Source organism: Staurois parvus, unplaced genomic scaffold, assembly GCF_062004578.1.
Source record: "Staurois parvus isolate SC_StPar_1 unplaced genomic scaffold, SC_StPar_1.0 ptg000071l, whole genome shotgun sequence".
Taxonomy (NCBI): Eukaryota; Metazoa; Chordata; class Amphibia; order Anura; family Ranidae; genus Staurois; species Staurois parvus.
The window spans coordinates 4,666,765-4,679,534 of NW_028317867.1; the positions used below are offsets into that span (position 1 = coordinate 4,666,765).

Genomic DNA, 12,770 nt, shown 5'->3' on the forward strand with positions numbered 1-12,770 from the left:
ACATCCGACCCGGCAAGTTCCACTGACCGCCAGCATGGGAAGGTGCGGGACTCCTCCCTGATCCTCACCAGATCTCACCGCGGCCGCCCCAACTCCCCGGGGGGGGGGGGGGGGGGGGCGAAAAGCAGGTACATGCTGCCCCGTCCCCCAGGGTACACACTCACTGCATGGCAGCAGGCTCGGGGAGGATCGCAGCCGGACACTCCGGCCTTCACTCCCAGCTGCCCTGAGCCTCCCAGCCGGCTCTCCGACCCTCGACTCAGCCCTGTCTACCTGACAGCACCTTGCGCTTCCTCATGTGTCTCCCCACCGGAGGAAACACCTGAACTGAGGTCGGAGGGGAATGGAGAACTTTTTATTTTGGGTGGAGGTGTTTCCTCAGGTGGGGAGGAGCCAAGGTCTCAAGGTGCTGTCCTGAAAGGCGAAAGGGGAAAAAGACAACAGCTCCTTCCCATCTCTGCATTCTGTTCTCTTTTGCTCTTGCAATTATGCCTGGTTTAGCGGAATACAAGAGCATGAGCAAAAATGATTTATGTGCTGAGTGTGAAGCAAGAATTGTGAAAGTTTAATTCGTTCCATATAGGAGTATGATATCCAGGCAGACCAGAACCCAGGGGAACCTGAAACTGAAGGGGTTCCTGCTATCGCCGAACCCAGTGGTTCAGATACGGCCTAGCAGGATGGGCAAACCGACTGACACTGGAGTACCACTGAAAGTCACCTCCACGCCACAGCAAGAGCAGGTCAGCACCAGAGTGCCTGTAACCAGAATAGACTCTCCTCAAATACAGGAAGCCCTGAAACATTTTGGAGATTGATCCTCTGGTGTACCTACAGTTCTTTGAACATCAGGCAGCTGCTGAGACTGTCCAGAGGGAGGCTGATCATCAGTATGAACCTGAGATAGCTAGGCTCCAGCAGCAGCAACAGGCTCAGAACCTCACATCCCTAGAGCACAGGGATGCCTCTCCGCCTGTAGGCCCAGAAGCCAAGTTTTCAGGACTGGAAAAAGGTCAGTGACATTGATGTGTATCTACTGTCGTTTGAAGAAAAACTTGCCGTCAGTACCATCTGCCCCAAGCACAATGGGCTCGGTACCTCACACCAGGGCTGCGAGGCAAGGCCCTGGATGTTTATGTCAAATTGCCTGCAGAGCAGGATGAGGATTATGAAGCCTTAAATGATGCAATTGTCTAGAGGTATTCGCCAATTCAGGTCCTTTCAAAAGTAATATGGGGACTCATGGATGAGTTAAGTCGCTTATGCACCACATTCTGCAGTGGACCAGAGGTCTGAAAACGGACTCCTTCAGGTCCCTGGACAATCTCATGGTTCTAGATCAGCTCCTACATACCTGTCCTGTAGATGTCAGACAGTTTGTTTTGGAGAGGAGACCAGTATCTGACAAAGCAGCAGCAGCAGAACTGGCAGATACCAATAAACACGGTTATCTGACCATTGCAATGCTCCTCTGAATGGCTGGAAATCATCCACGGCAATCCCTCCTAGGTCAGCAAGTAGTTTCCCAGCAACCAAAACCTGCAATCCCAGGTATCCCACCACTCTCCACTGACACCTGTAGATGCTACAGCTGTGGAAAACCCAGACATCTCAGGACTCCGTGCCCTGAGCAGAAGATAACCACCTGGCAAGGCGGCCAGCAACTTCTTCTATGCTGTTCATCCACAGGAATACTAAGGTAACCACCACAAACTTACAACCAGACAAACTGGTTTCTGTGACACAGGGGCAGATATCACATTGGTAAGACCAGAGGCGTTAGAAAGGACATCATCCCAGGAAAGCTCTTTACCCTTACGGGGGTTGGGGGGGGCCCGTTCACATGTACCCCATTCTAACATGTTAATCGACTTGGGTGCAGGAAGTGGGATGAGAGGTGAGTCTTGAATGAAATCCCCACACCTGCTCTGTTGGGTGCTGATTTAGGCACTCTATTATGACCCTGCTAACACCACCCTGGATGCCCACACAGAACTCTGGACATACCAAGGTACTGTGTGCAGATGTTAGGTCAGTATCTGGGCAACCTGTGGACGGACAGAGAGGAGAGTGAGGAGAGTGTTGAGGTACAGAGTTCACGTCTCCTAGGCAAGGAGAGGCGACCCCTTTGGATGTGCAGGTATCAAACACATGGGTAGTTGATGTTAATGTAATGGATTGTTTCATTGTTGCGAGTCACCCACAGTGCTGTGAAGTGGGCAGAAGTACAGTCTCTGGGTGCTGCACAAAAGGGATGGTCTGGATAGGCACTTTCCTTGCTCCAGCCCACAGGATTCTGCCTCATTAACCCCCCCAGCAGTTGTCTTGTATGTTACTAGACATCTGGACAGTACTTATAGTCCCATGGCTAAGACAGCACTGGGGAGTGACCAAAGTGTTAAAGCCATCAGCAGGCTAGCTGTTAGCTTCCCTGCTGAGAAAGGTAAACAGCTTGATTGGGATAGTAAGAAGCTAGGAATGAATAGTATACAGGCAGGGGGCTTGGGGACTGAAAGTTTGCCAGCTGCTCACTATGTCCAGTCAGCCTAGGGGACATGGGTAGAAAGTGTCATCTGATAAGGCCTGTAAAGGACCATGGGAAGAACTTAAAGCCAGGGAGGAAGTCACACAGATTTATGGCTTAGATTTAACCCCAAATGCCCCAACACTATGCATGTCATGGGCAGTGGCAGTACACTTGGATTGTAAGCACAGGGAGGCCTTATTGGAGTTGGTAGCCAGCCCTCAGGGAGTGAGCTTAGGCCTTCAGCTCCAATCACCTTCCTTTCCATCCAGGTAAAGCAGCTGCTAGCAGTGCTTATGGTAAATGGTGTCTGGGCTCAGGGAAACCCTGGGAGGGCACACCATTCTGTTCATGAGGCAGATGGTAGTGTATATCCTTCCCTCATGTCTTGTCTCACAGGAGGTGCAGACAGAGCAGGCCAAAGAGAGGGAATGCTGCAGTCAGGGTTAAGAAGTCCCACAGGGTCTGGGCATCTCCAGTTGTCCCAGTCCTCAGAAGGGAGCAGATGACCAGGCTTTGTGAAGACCTTGGAAAACTGAACTGCAGCCCTGCGGTTGTGGCCTACCCCATGCCCAGGAACCATGAGGTAATGGAGCAAATGGGAGGTACCAGCTGTCTAACCATCATGGACCTGAGCAGAGTATAGCGGCCAACCTTTCTAACTCGTGAGGCTCAGGACAAGTCCGCCTTCACCACCCCATGTGGCTTGGCTGAATTTAAGGCAAGGCTAGTTGGAGTTGAGAACACAGCAGCCACCTCTCCGGGGGGGTCATGAATGACCTATGGTGTGGAGTGGAACCATGTGCAGTTTTCTACTTTAGGGGCCTTGCAGTGTTCAGCCCTGTTTGGGGAGAACTTTGACTCCTGTCACCAGTCATGAACAAACTGCCAATGCCTAGGCTGACAGTCAAAACACTGTCAGAGGGGCATGTCAGGTTCAGCACTAGGAACCATCACAGGTAGGAGACGACCCTCAGAGGTCTGGAACTGGGGAGGCTAAGGTGATAATGGCCTGGCCTACTCCCCCGGACAAAAAGCAGGTTATGTCATTCTTTGGTACAGCTGGCTACAGTAGGACGCCTGAGTGCAACTATCATGGCTCAGCTGAACCTGTGACTGACCGAACAAACTGGAAACAAATGAAAACTGCGTATTTGATGCCAGCATGTAAGGATGACTGTTCAACCTGGACAAAGGTACCAGTCAGTACACCTGTGACACAAGCCCTGGAATTCACCTGTCTAGTTCCAGCAACACAACCTGGGCCTGAGGAAGGAGACTGGAGAGGGACATCTCATTCACTACCTAGACAGGAAGATACCGCTCAGTACATTATTATATGCCACTCCTGAACAGAAGTGTCTTGTGATCGGGTGGGCACCACAGACGCTGCAACGATATCCAGGTGGTTACAGCAGACTGGTACTCACCCCTCACAACCCATTTTGTTGGCACAACAGTGTTGCAAGGGAGAATAGCACCCTCCTCAAAAGGAAACTTGTTCTCCAGAGATGCAGTTATACCACACCATGCAGAGGTGAACGCAAAGGGAAAACAGACTTATGTCCTGACAAGCCAACAGCAGGAGTCAGTTGCGTCAGGAGGGAAATTGCAGTTCCTCCCATGCAACCACCTGAGGGGGAGGTGTAGCGACTGCACAATAGGGACATAAGATGGCTGTAGCATACAGCTTCTAAGGTCTCAGCCATTTTGTTTTCATGAGCAGTGATCTCCTTCCCTCTTGCAAACTATGGAATTTGTAGCTTTTAACAAACTTCAAAAGAGTCTCATCTCAACTAAAACCGATGCCAGAGTCCAGGTCTGAGTGCCAGCTGTGAACAGCTAATTAGTTTTAGCAGGATGTCTGGTTTCAATGAACTATGAAATACTTCCCTCTGCCCTATCATAAAACCATAATAACGCATTCAAGTCTGTCACACATGATGTGTAAGGCCATTAAAGCTCTAGGAATGCAAAGCGTGCCATAAAAAAAGTATTTTACAACTAAAATGGTTATAAAAGCTGAAGTTTTTTTACCTTCATGCATTCTATGCATGAAGGCATAAAAAAAAACCTGTGTACAGCAGCTCCCCTAATACTTACCTGAGCCTTATGACCCAGCAATGTGAATGACTGTCCCAGGTAAGCAGGAACTATTGGCTGTGCTCAATCCCAGTCAGCCAGCCAAATGAGGAGAAGGGGCAGGGCCAAGCCGCAGCTCTGTGCGTGAAAAGACACGGAGCAGCGTGTTCCCCCATAGCAAGCTGCTTGCTGTAGGGGCACCCGACAGGAGAGCCTGCAGGGGACCCGAGAAGGGGATCCAAGCTGCTCTGTGCAAAACCACTGCACACAATAGGCAATTATAGCATGTTATTTTACAAAAAAAAACAAAAAAAAACAAACAAACAAAAACCTTTAGAAAACCGCTTTAACAATTCCACATACAATTCATAGAATTCAACAGGAACAGGACACATTAATATTTGGTACATATTTGAATGGGGAATATCATACCGAACAAAATCAAGGTCATACATGACTTATACGAAAGGGGAGAACGCAGTCTCCTCCCTCCTGGGTGATAAAGGTATGCTGTGTTTGGTATCCCTGGATACAAAATATAATTCTGAATATTCTGCCAGTTTCTAGAATACCACCTGCAAGTATTGGAAGTTATTAATATTCGTGTAAAACTGTATTTTGCAATTAGTCGTAAATGTGGTGGCCTCCCAGCATTCATCCCTTAAACCGGATTATTCAGATGGTCTCTGGCGACACCCCTTTGATATTACAGAAAAGGGGATGACAGGACCTGGTAAGCAAGCTCTCGTTTTACCATCAACCAAAGAACACCCAAGAGAGCCACAGCAACGTTTTCTTGCTTGGACAACTGGACTCTGCTAAAACCAGGACTTTGCAAGTATTCTCCATATTTACCTACTTATATTTTACTCTTGCGGTTACGAAAAAATTTGTTAACCGAGGCATTCTGGTCAATAGATTTTCATTTGTAAAGTGAAAATTACATTAACCGAGGCGCTCGTAAACCAAGGTACACCTGTACTTTAATTGTTTAGCAGCCAATGTATGAGTCTAATTGGATGCTGTGTTCCTCTAAAAATTCCACAAGCACAGGGCTGCTTACTCACCTTTATAAAATTGGGAGACACCCAATGCAAGTGGCAAATAGGGGCACTGGCCTACCACCAACAGCAGGAAAGAAAACCCACTGTACCACCACTATCAAGCTCTACGTTTCATTGTCAAAGCTTAATGGACCAAGTTGAAGTTAGAAGCTTGTTAGTTACTATTCACAGATGCTCCAATTTTAGTAAATCCCCTCCCTTGTGTTACAAAAAGGATAAAAAATTTAGACAAGAACCTGCATGGGGGATCGGGGCAACTTACATCAGCCTTCTGCAGAGCTTGTTACAGTATCTAAATTCAAAATTACTTGGGTCAGCAGATAGTGCTGCCATAGCACCTGGTCTTTTCCAGCTGGGATTTGGCAAGAGCTCCCCCACATCCCACCAAATGAAATACTGTTACTAGTTTAACACTGGTGGATAAAGCAAGATTTGATTGTAATGCTAGGTTGTGTGCCACAAACTTTGTGGCATTTTATACTTCATGTTGGATATTCAGGCAATCTGGAAATCTAGAGAAAAATATCTGACCTCAGTAAAAGTAGAAAACGTTTTATTGCCAGCCTCCCAGAGGTTACAGGTCAAAGGAAGGAGAAGCAAATGGTCTGCACTATAGAAAAAAAACCTAGAGAGCACACAGACAATTCGTACTGTACAGGTAAAGTGGTCAAGTCTTCAGAACAGAAATGAAAAAAGGCCAAGTGTTTTCTGTGCACTTTTCAGCATAGGAAAAATCTTTTTTGGTTGGCATTGGTGCTTTTTTAAGCAGCTGTCCTTCAGATAAAATAAATAAAACGTCCAGTGGTGACCAGTAGGTGACAAAGGTCACATCATGCAAAGATGATGAAATTCACCATTCGAGTTCCACTGGATATTCTCCTGTGAGACAAGCTGTACAGTGGCCACGTGAAGATGGATGAGACGTTGTGCCATTCAATCCGCTTTGTTGGTCTTTAAAGGATTTAATGCCCTCACGTACTGCAGAGGTTAATCCTTCCACAGACAAGTAAACCACACTGTTAGCACCTGGAAGGAAGAGAACAAAGTCAGCTTTCATTGTAAAATCTTAGAATAAATATATGACCGGCACATTTGCTGTTAATACTTTCACAATTGCTTTCTCTAGTGGCTACCTGGACATTCAATGCAATCAGGATCCTTGCTGAACTGCAAAGATCCCTTTACAGAGATGGGACAGTACAGTGGCTAAATGGTTAGCACTTCCGCCTGGCAGTACTAGGGTCGTTGGTTCGAATCCCAGCCACGTCACCACCTGCCTGGAGTTTGCATGTTCTCCCTGTGCCTGCGTGGGTTTCCTCTGGGTACTCCGGTTTCCTCCCACACTCCAAATGCTGGTAGGTTAATTGGAGCCTGTCTAAATTGGCCCTAGTATGTGTATGTATGAATGTAAGTTAGGGACCTTAGATTGTACACCCCTTGAGGGTTAGGGACTGATGTGAATGTACAATATATGTGTAAAGCGCTGCGTAAATTGACAGCGCTATACAAGTACCTGAAATAATATACTTTTATAATTGTGAACCAAAATACCCTGCTTCATGTACCTATAGAATTACAACACATACATACAAGTTTAAAAAAGGGGCAATTAAACATAATACGTAAAATCTGAATTTCTGGTATTCTACCATCACATGCAGGTCTGTCTTTTAGGATCTCCATGAATATAAACCCAAACTATACATTTATAATAAGCAGATAACTAGGTCCATTTGCAAGAGACTGATACCCAATTCATGGCCTTGTAAGATGGAGGATACAGACCACAGTAAGAAAACTTACCACTGGAACCTTGAAACAAAAAATATTAAAGTGGCAGTGGCTCCATTCCCCCGGTGCCCATCCACAATAAAACAAATGATCACATTTACCTTTGCTGTTGGCTACAAACCCACTACAATGGCGTGGTTTTAAAAAGATGTTTCTTTGATAAAAACCTGCTAAATTAAAAGCACCAAGCCCTGTCAGCACAAGATTCTCTGACAAACCTCTAAAACTGCAAAATTTCAACCACTTTATGAAAGAGGCATTACTCAAATCAAGCACTACATTGTTAAATGCTTGTTGTGCCATCTAATCCATATAGATTTCATGTGCATACCTGTAATGATCATAATATATGCCTAGTATATATGCAGTAGATAAATGCTGTGTGATCATTCGTTACAGAACAAGCCACACAGAGTGCGCTGTATAGCAAATGAATTCCAAAACTGTAGAACTGAGTTACCAATGATGGAGGAGATTGGTCAACCAACACACAAGATTATCCAGCCAACAAAAAGTTCAAGGTTTGCTTACCAAGGTAGCCAGCCAAGTCATTGAATTCTGGGCGATTTGCAATCAGCTCTTCTTTTGTAGGAATGTTAATGCCCATGTAGCAGGGATATCTGATTGGTGGGGAAGCCACACGAATATGCACCTGGACAGATTCAAATATAAAAGAGAGAGACATTTAGGGTCAATTGTGTTAAAGGAGGAAAGAGGGGAGGGGAAAAAAAAAAAAAAAAACTGTCAGCAACTTCTGGTAAAAAAAAATTGAGCCAACTGCAATGTACTTTTAGTCCCCGGTCACGTGTGTGAATTGTCATGCGATTTGATAGTTTCAAAATCACACCCTATTGTCAGCAGTGGAAGCTGTCAAATCATGCAACGTTCTCACTCTTCATGAAATGTTCCTTCAAATTTTCTCCCACACTCACCTCACTTGCTCCAGAATCCTTCAGCAGCTTAATGATAGGAGAGATGGTGTTCCCTCTCACAATGGAATCATCTATCAGCACTACTCTTTTCCCAACAAAGTTATCTGACAGGACTCCAAACTTTTTTGCAACCCCAAGCTGTCGTAATCTCATGTTTGGCTGAATGAAGGTACGGCCAATATAGCGATTTTTGCAAAGTACTTCAACATACTGAATGCCACACTGGAAAATTAGAAAATAAATTTAGCACATATATTCTGATTAAGAAAGGGGTAAGAAAATGTAAAGACCATGAATGATTACCTTCTCAGCATAGCCCAAAGCTGCAGGAGTTGCGGACTCTGGTACAGTGCTGACTAGGTCTGCTTCAACTGGAGCTTCTATAGCCAACTGCTGACCACACCGCCTTCTTACTGAATATACCATCTGTCCTGTAAAGGAACATAGAAAGTCAGATTTTGTGGAGACGGAAGATGTATGGTGGGTACATTATCTGCTCATTGAATTATGTGTAAAGTATTCCTCCTAACATCAGAATGGGGGGATGCAGAAGCTTCTAGGGCCACAAAGTACTTCATCAGGACAACACCCAGGTAAAGGTATGCATTTCTATATCGGTGGGTGTCATTTCAGTACTGTTTGTTGTCACAGTCTTTGTCCGTCTATTCAGTTTCTTATTTTAGATTATTCACATCTCAGAGTTCTCTGACCTTTATATTAGTTTTAATGACACTTTTGGATAAATGTAGGAATTGTTTAGTTTGTAATAAACAGATATAAACATGAGTTTCAGCACTTTTAAAAGTAAACAGCAGGTCAAATTTCACAAATCCTACACTTCCCAAAAAAGTGTTCGTAATTTTGGCCACAGTATAAATTCAAAATCTGAATGGTTTTCTGTAGGTCCCAACAGCCAAATATATTTATGCAGCGTACAGTATCCTGTCCAATCATTATGTTGTTTGATACATATCCATTTACTACCAACCCACTTGTTTTGAAGGAAAAATATTAAACATCTACCTGGATTTGTGATCTGCTGGGATCATAAGGTTAAGCAAATGATGCTTATTGTCAAATCCTAAAGTGTGCTACCAATCTTAAATCACAAGTTTTCCCTCTGTTACTTTGTATTGAACAGTGGGTACCTAGACCACCATTGAACAGTGTTCCTCAAGTAACCAATTCTGCCAAGCAAAAAGTTAGTGTTACTAAACCCACAACAGTAAAATCAGTCTGTATATGCAGGAAAGCATTCTTGTTAAACTCACTGTGGAACCTAAGGGGCTAAGTTTCCACATTGTGAAAAAGGAGGTTTGATCCTCTTCTCTGATCCTACCCCTCTTGCATGGTCCCCTAAATATCTCCCAATAGAACAGAGGTTTGGAGTCACTCTGGACATGCTCAGTTTGGTGCTAGAGGTTTTTTTTTTTATTCTTCTGGGGAGGATGCATGTGATCAGCACAGGGCCAATTAGCATTGTCCAGAAAGGTCAGGGGTTCTACATCCTCCTATAGGGGAATGAAAACTCATACAAGCTTTAACCAGTGCTGTGTACTGTGGGAGACCAGAAATAGTGAATGCAGGGTCCTGGGTTTAGTAACACTTTAAATCTGGAATTATCAGCCGTATTTGGACACCTGCACTTGATGGATCACACTCCTCAAAAGGATATCTACTGTATGCCCCAATTTGAAGAGTTTAACCACCTCCCATCTGACCAATGTACATAAACGGCCAGCTGGAAGCTTTCCCTTTCTGAGTGGATGATCCAGTACGTCCCTCAGAACACTCCTGTACACTCCTCAGAACACAGCACATTACAGATCGGGATATGGGCTCTCCGATTGTCCAATCACAGCCATCTCCGAATGTCAGACACGTCTCTGTAACCCTTTCCCTCTGAGAGCTCGGGGGGGGAATGCTGCAAACTGACAGCTGATGATTTTATTGATCAGTTACACAGATCTGCAGCCATCCCACACTTGTCCCTGTCCACATGTCAACATATCACAGTGTCCCACAAACATGTGTTAACATTTATCACAGTGTACAAAAACCATCTGTCACAGTGTACAGTGCACAAAAAAAAAAAAAAATGTAAAGCACCCTGTCCCCCATGCTCACGTGCAAAGCCGAACGCACACATTGGTCTCATATGCAAACAGCAATTGCACCACACATGTGAGATCGCCACAAATGTCAGAGTAAGAGCAATAATTCTAGCACCAGATCTCATCGAATGCTAAACTGGTAACCTGTAAAAGGCTTATAAAGCGTCTATGGGGATTTTTAAATACCATAGTTTGGCACCATTCCATAAGAGTGCGCAATTTTAAAGCGTGACATGTTTGGTATCCATTTACTTGGTGCAACACCATATTTCATATATTTTACCAAAATGTGGGTATTATATTGTGCTTGTGTGCATTAAAATTCTTTAAAGTTTATAAAAAAAAAAAAAAAGTGCGTTCGAAAAACCGATGCAAATACCATGTGACAAAAAAAATTAGCAAAACCCACCATTTTATTCTATAGGGCCTCTGTTAAAAAATATATACACCCTATTCCAAATTATTATGCAAATTAGATTTTTCTCATTGACCTAAATAATTGATGTAAATAATAGCCAGCATAATTCTCATGTTATCAACTATTAAGAGTAAAATTCAAATTTTATTGAACAAACCTAATAACAGTATTTTTTTAAACATAAAAAACTTACAATGCACTGTTCCAAATTATTACACACAGTAAGTTTCAAAACACTTTATATGTTGTAAAGGAAGGGGATGAAAATGCCCGGTATTAAGGTGGTTAAAAGTTTGTTGAAAATAAATAAACCATATGCACACACCAACACAATAAAAACATTTTTCCCCAACAAATGACTCAACACCATTCATTACAATACAATATTAACAGTTTACCCAGTACCACAGGAAAGGAAACCATTAACCATGGCCTACCTTCAAAAATGGAGTCTGGTCGTGCAAAGTAAACATATTCAAATATACAGAATGCAGAAGGGTCCTTCTCTTTATGTCTGGGAACAATATCCAGTGTTTGGATCCCAGTCTGAGTAATTTTCACAATTTCTCCAGGCAATACTTCTCTGTAATATCTAGGAATGTGCAGATAGATTTCTAGTCAACTAGATGGACATGGCACATGTTGCAAGCTGTGCAAGAAAGAACATTCAGTACAGATATTTTAGGTGCCAGTTCAGATGTGTATAACCTGGGATTCCGCAGGGAAATTGGCTCATTCATGTGCTGCTGATCCCATTATTCCCATTGCTCTCCCCTCCAGTTAGCATTGCTTGTCAGGACATGTAGATACAGCACACCTAAATATATCAGAACACCAACCCCTAGTACAGTTTCTGTACAGGGTGTCACAACAAGCTGATAAAAATGCAAGTTATGTACTTCTGCATTTTAAAAAAAAAACAAAAACAAAAAACCCCACTTTTTTAAATGAATGCATACATACATTCATTGGTAATTTGCTTTTATTTGGATTTAATCTTGAAGTGATATTAACCACTTCCCATGCGGCCCATGTACAGAAATGGCCGGAAGGGAGCAATGCAGGAGCGGGTGGCCGTTTATAAACGTCCTCCCGCATTCTTTGCCTGTGCGCGCTCCCTGGGAACCCCCCAGTGATCACTTGCTGACATCATTGCTTACTACTTGTGAAATCTGTGAATGATCACAAAGGTCACATGGTACAAGGCTATTCACACCAGCCTTGTACCATGTGACAAGCTATGACCAATCACAGCTCTCAGTATTTCTCAATGGCTGCAAGAATGCAGCCAGAGAGGAGAAATTATTGCTTTTACAACCTGTATGGGTGTAAAAGCAATCAGTGTAAAAAACCAAAAAATAATCATCCCCCACAAGTAGTACAGTGTCACTATGGTGACACTACTGCTAGGATGACAGTATGTTAAAAAAAGAGAAAGAAAAAAACAAACTAAAAAACAAAAAGCAAAACTTTTTTGTAAAAATTATTTTTGGTTATAAACCAATTAGGGTTATTTCATTTTTTTTTACTAAAGATAGCGGAATACATTTTGGCCAAGATTTATGAAGAAAGATTTGCAAAATTTTATAAAAAAATTTTCAAAAAGGTTTGGACTTTTTCATTTATATAGCAAAAAATGTAAAATCCCAGTGGTGAATAAATACCACCTAACGTTTTATCTGTATCAAAAAATGCTAATTCATATGGGTACAGTGTTGCATGACCACACAATTGTCATTCAAAGTGTGATACAATAGCTGAAAATTGGCCTGAACAGTAAGGGGGTGAAAGTGTCAGGACTGGAAGTGGTTAAAATAAAAAAAAAATATAAAAACCAAAAAAAGT

The 12,770-nt window shown here is 43.4% G+C and overlaps 1 protein-coding gene across 1 annotated transcript in view; it reads right to left on the bottom strand.

Moving 5' to 3' along the window:
* Window positions 1-6,206: 6,206 nt before the first annotated feature.
* The window catches only part of PPAT (phosphoribosyl pyrophosphate amidotransferase), a 43,838-nt gene continuing 37,274 nt past the window's right edge, over window positions 6,207-12,770 (bottom strand). Inside the window, exons 7-11 of the mRNA XM_089669287.1 lie at window positions 11,363-11,517; window positions 8,697-8,824; window positions 8,394-8,615; window positions 7,993-8,113; window positions 6,207-6,696 (exon numbers count right to left, since the gene is read on the bottom strand). Of these exons, the coding sequence (XP_089525413.1) occupies window positions 6,521-6,696; window positions 7,993-8,113; window positions 8,394-8,615; window positions 8,697-8,824; window positions 11,363-11,517 (802 nt within the window). The 3' untranslated portion in view covers window positions 6,207-6,520. The remainder of the gene's footprint in view (window positions 6,697-7,992; window positions 8,114-8,393; window positions 8,616-8,696; window positions 8,825-11,362; window positions 11,518-12,770) is intronic.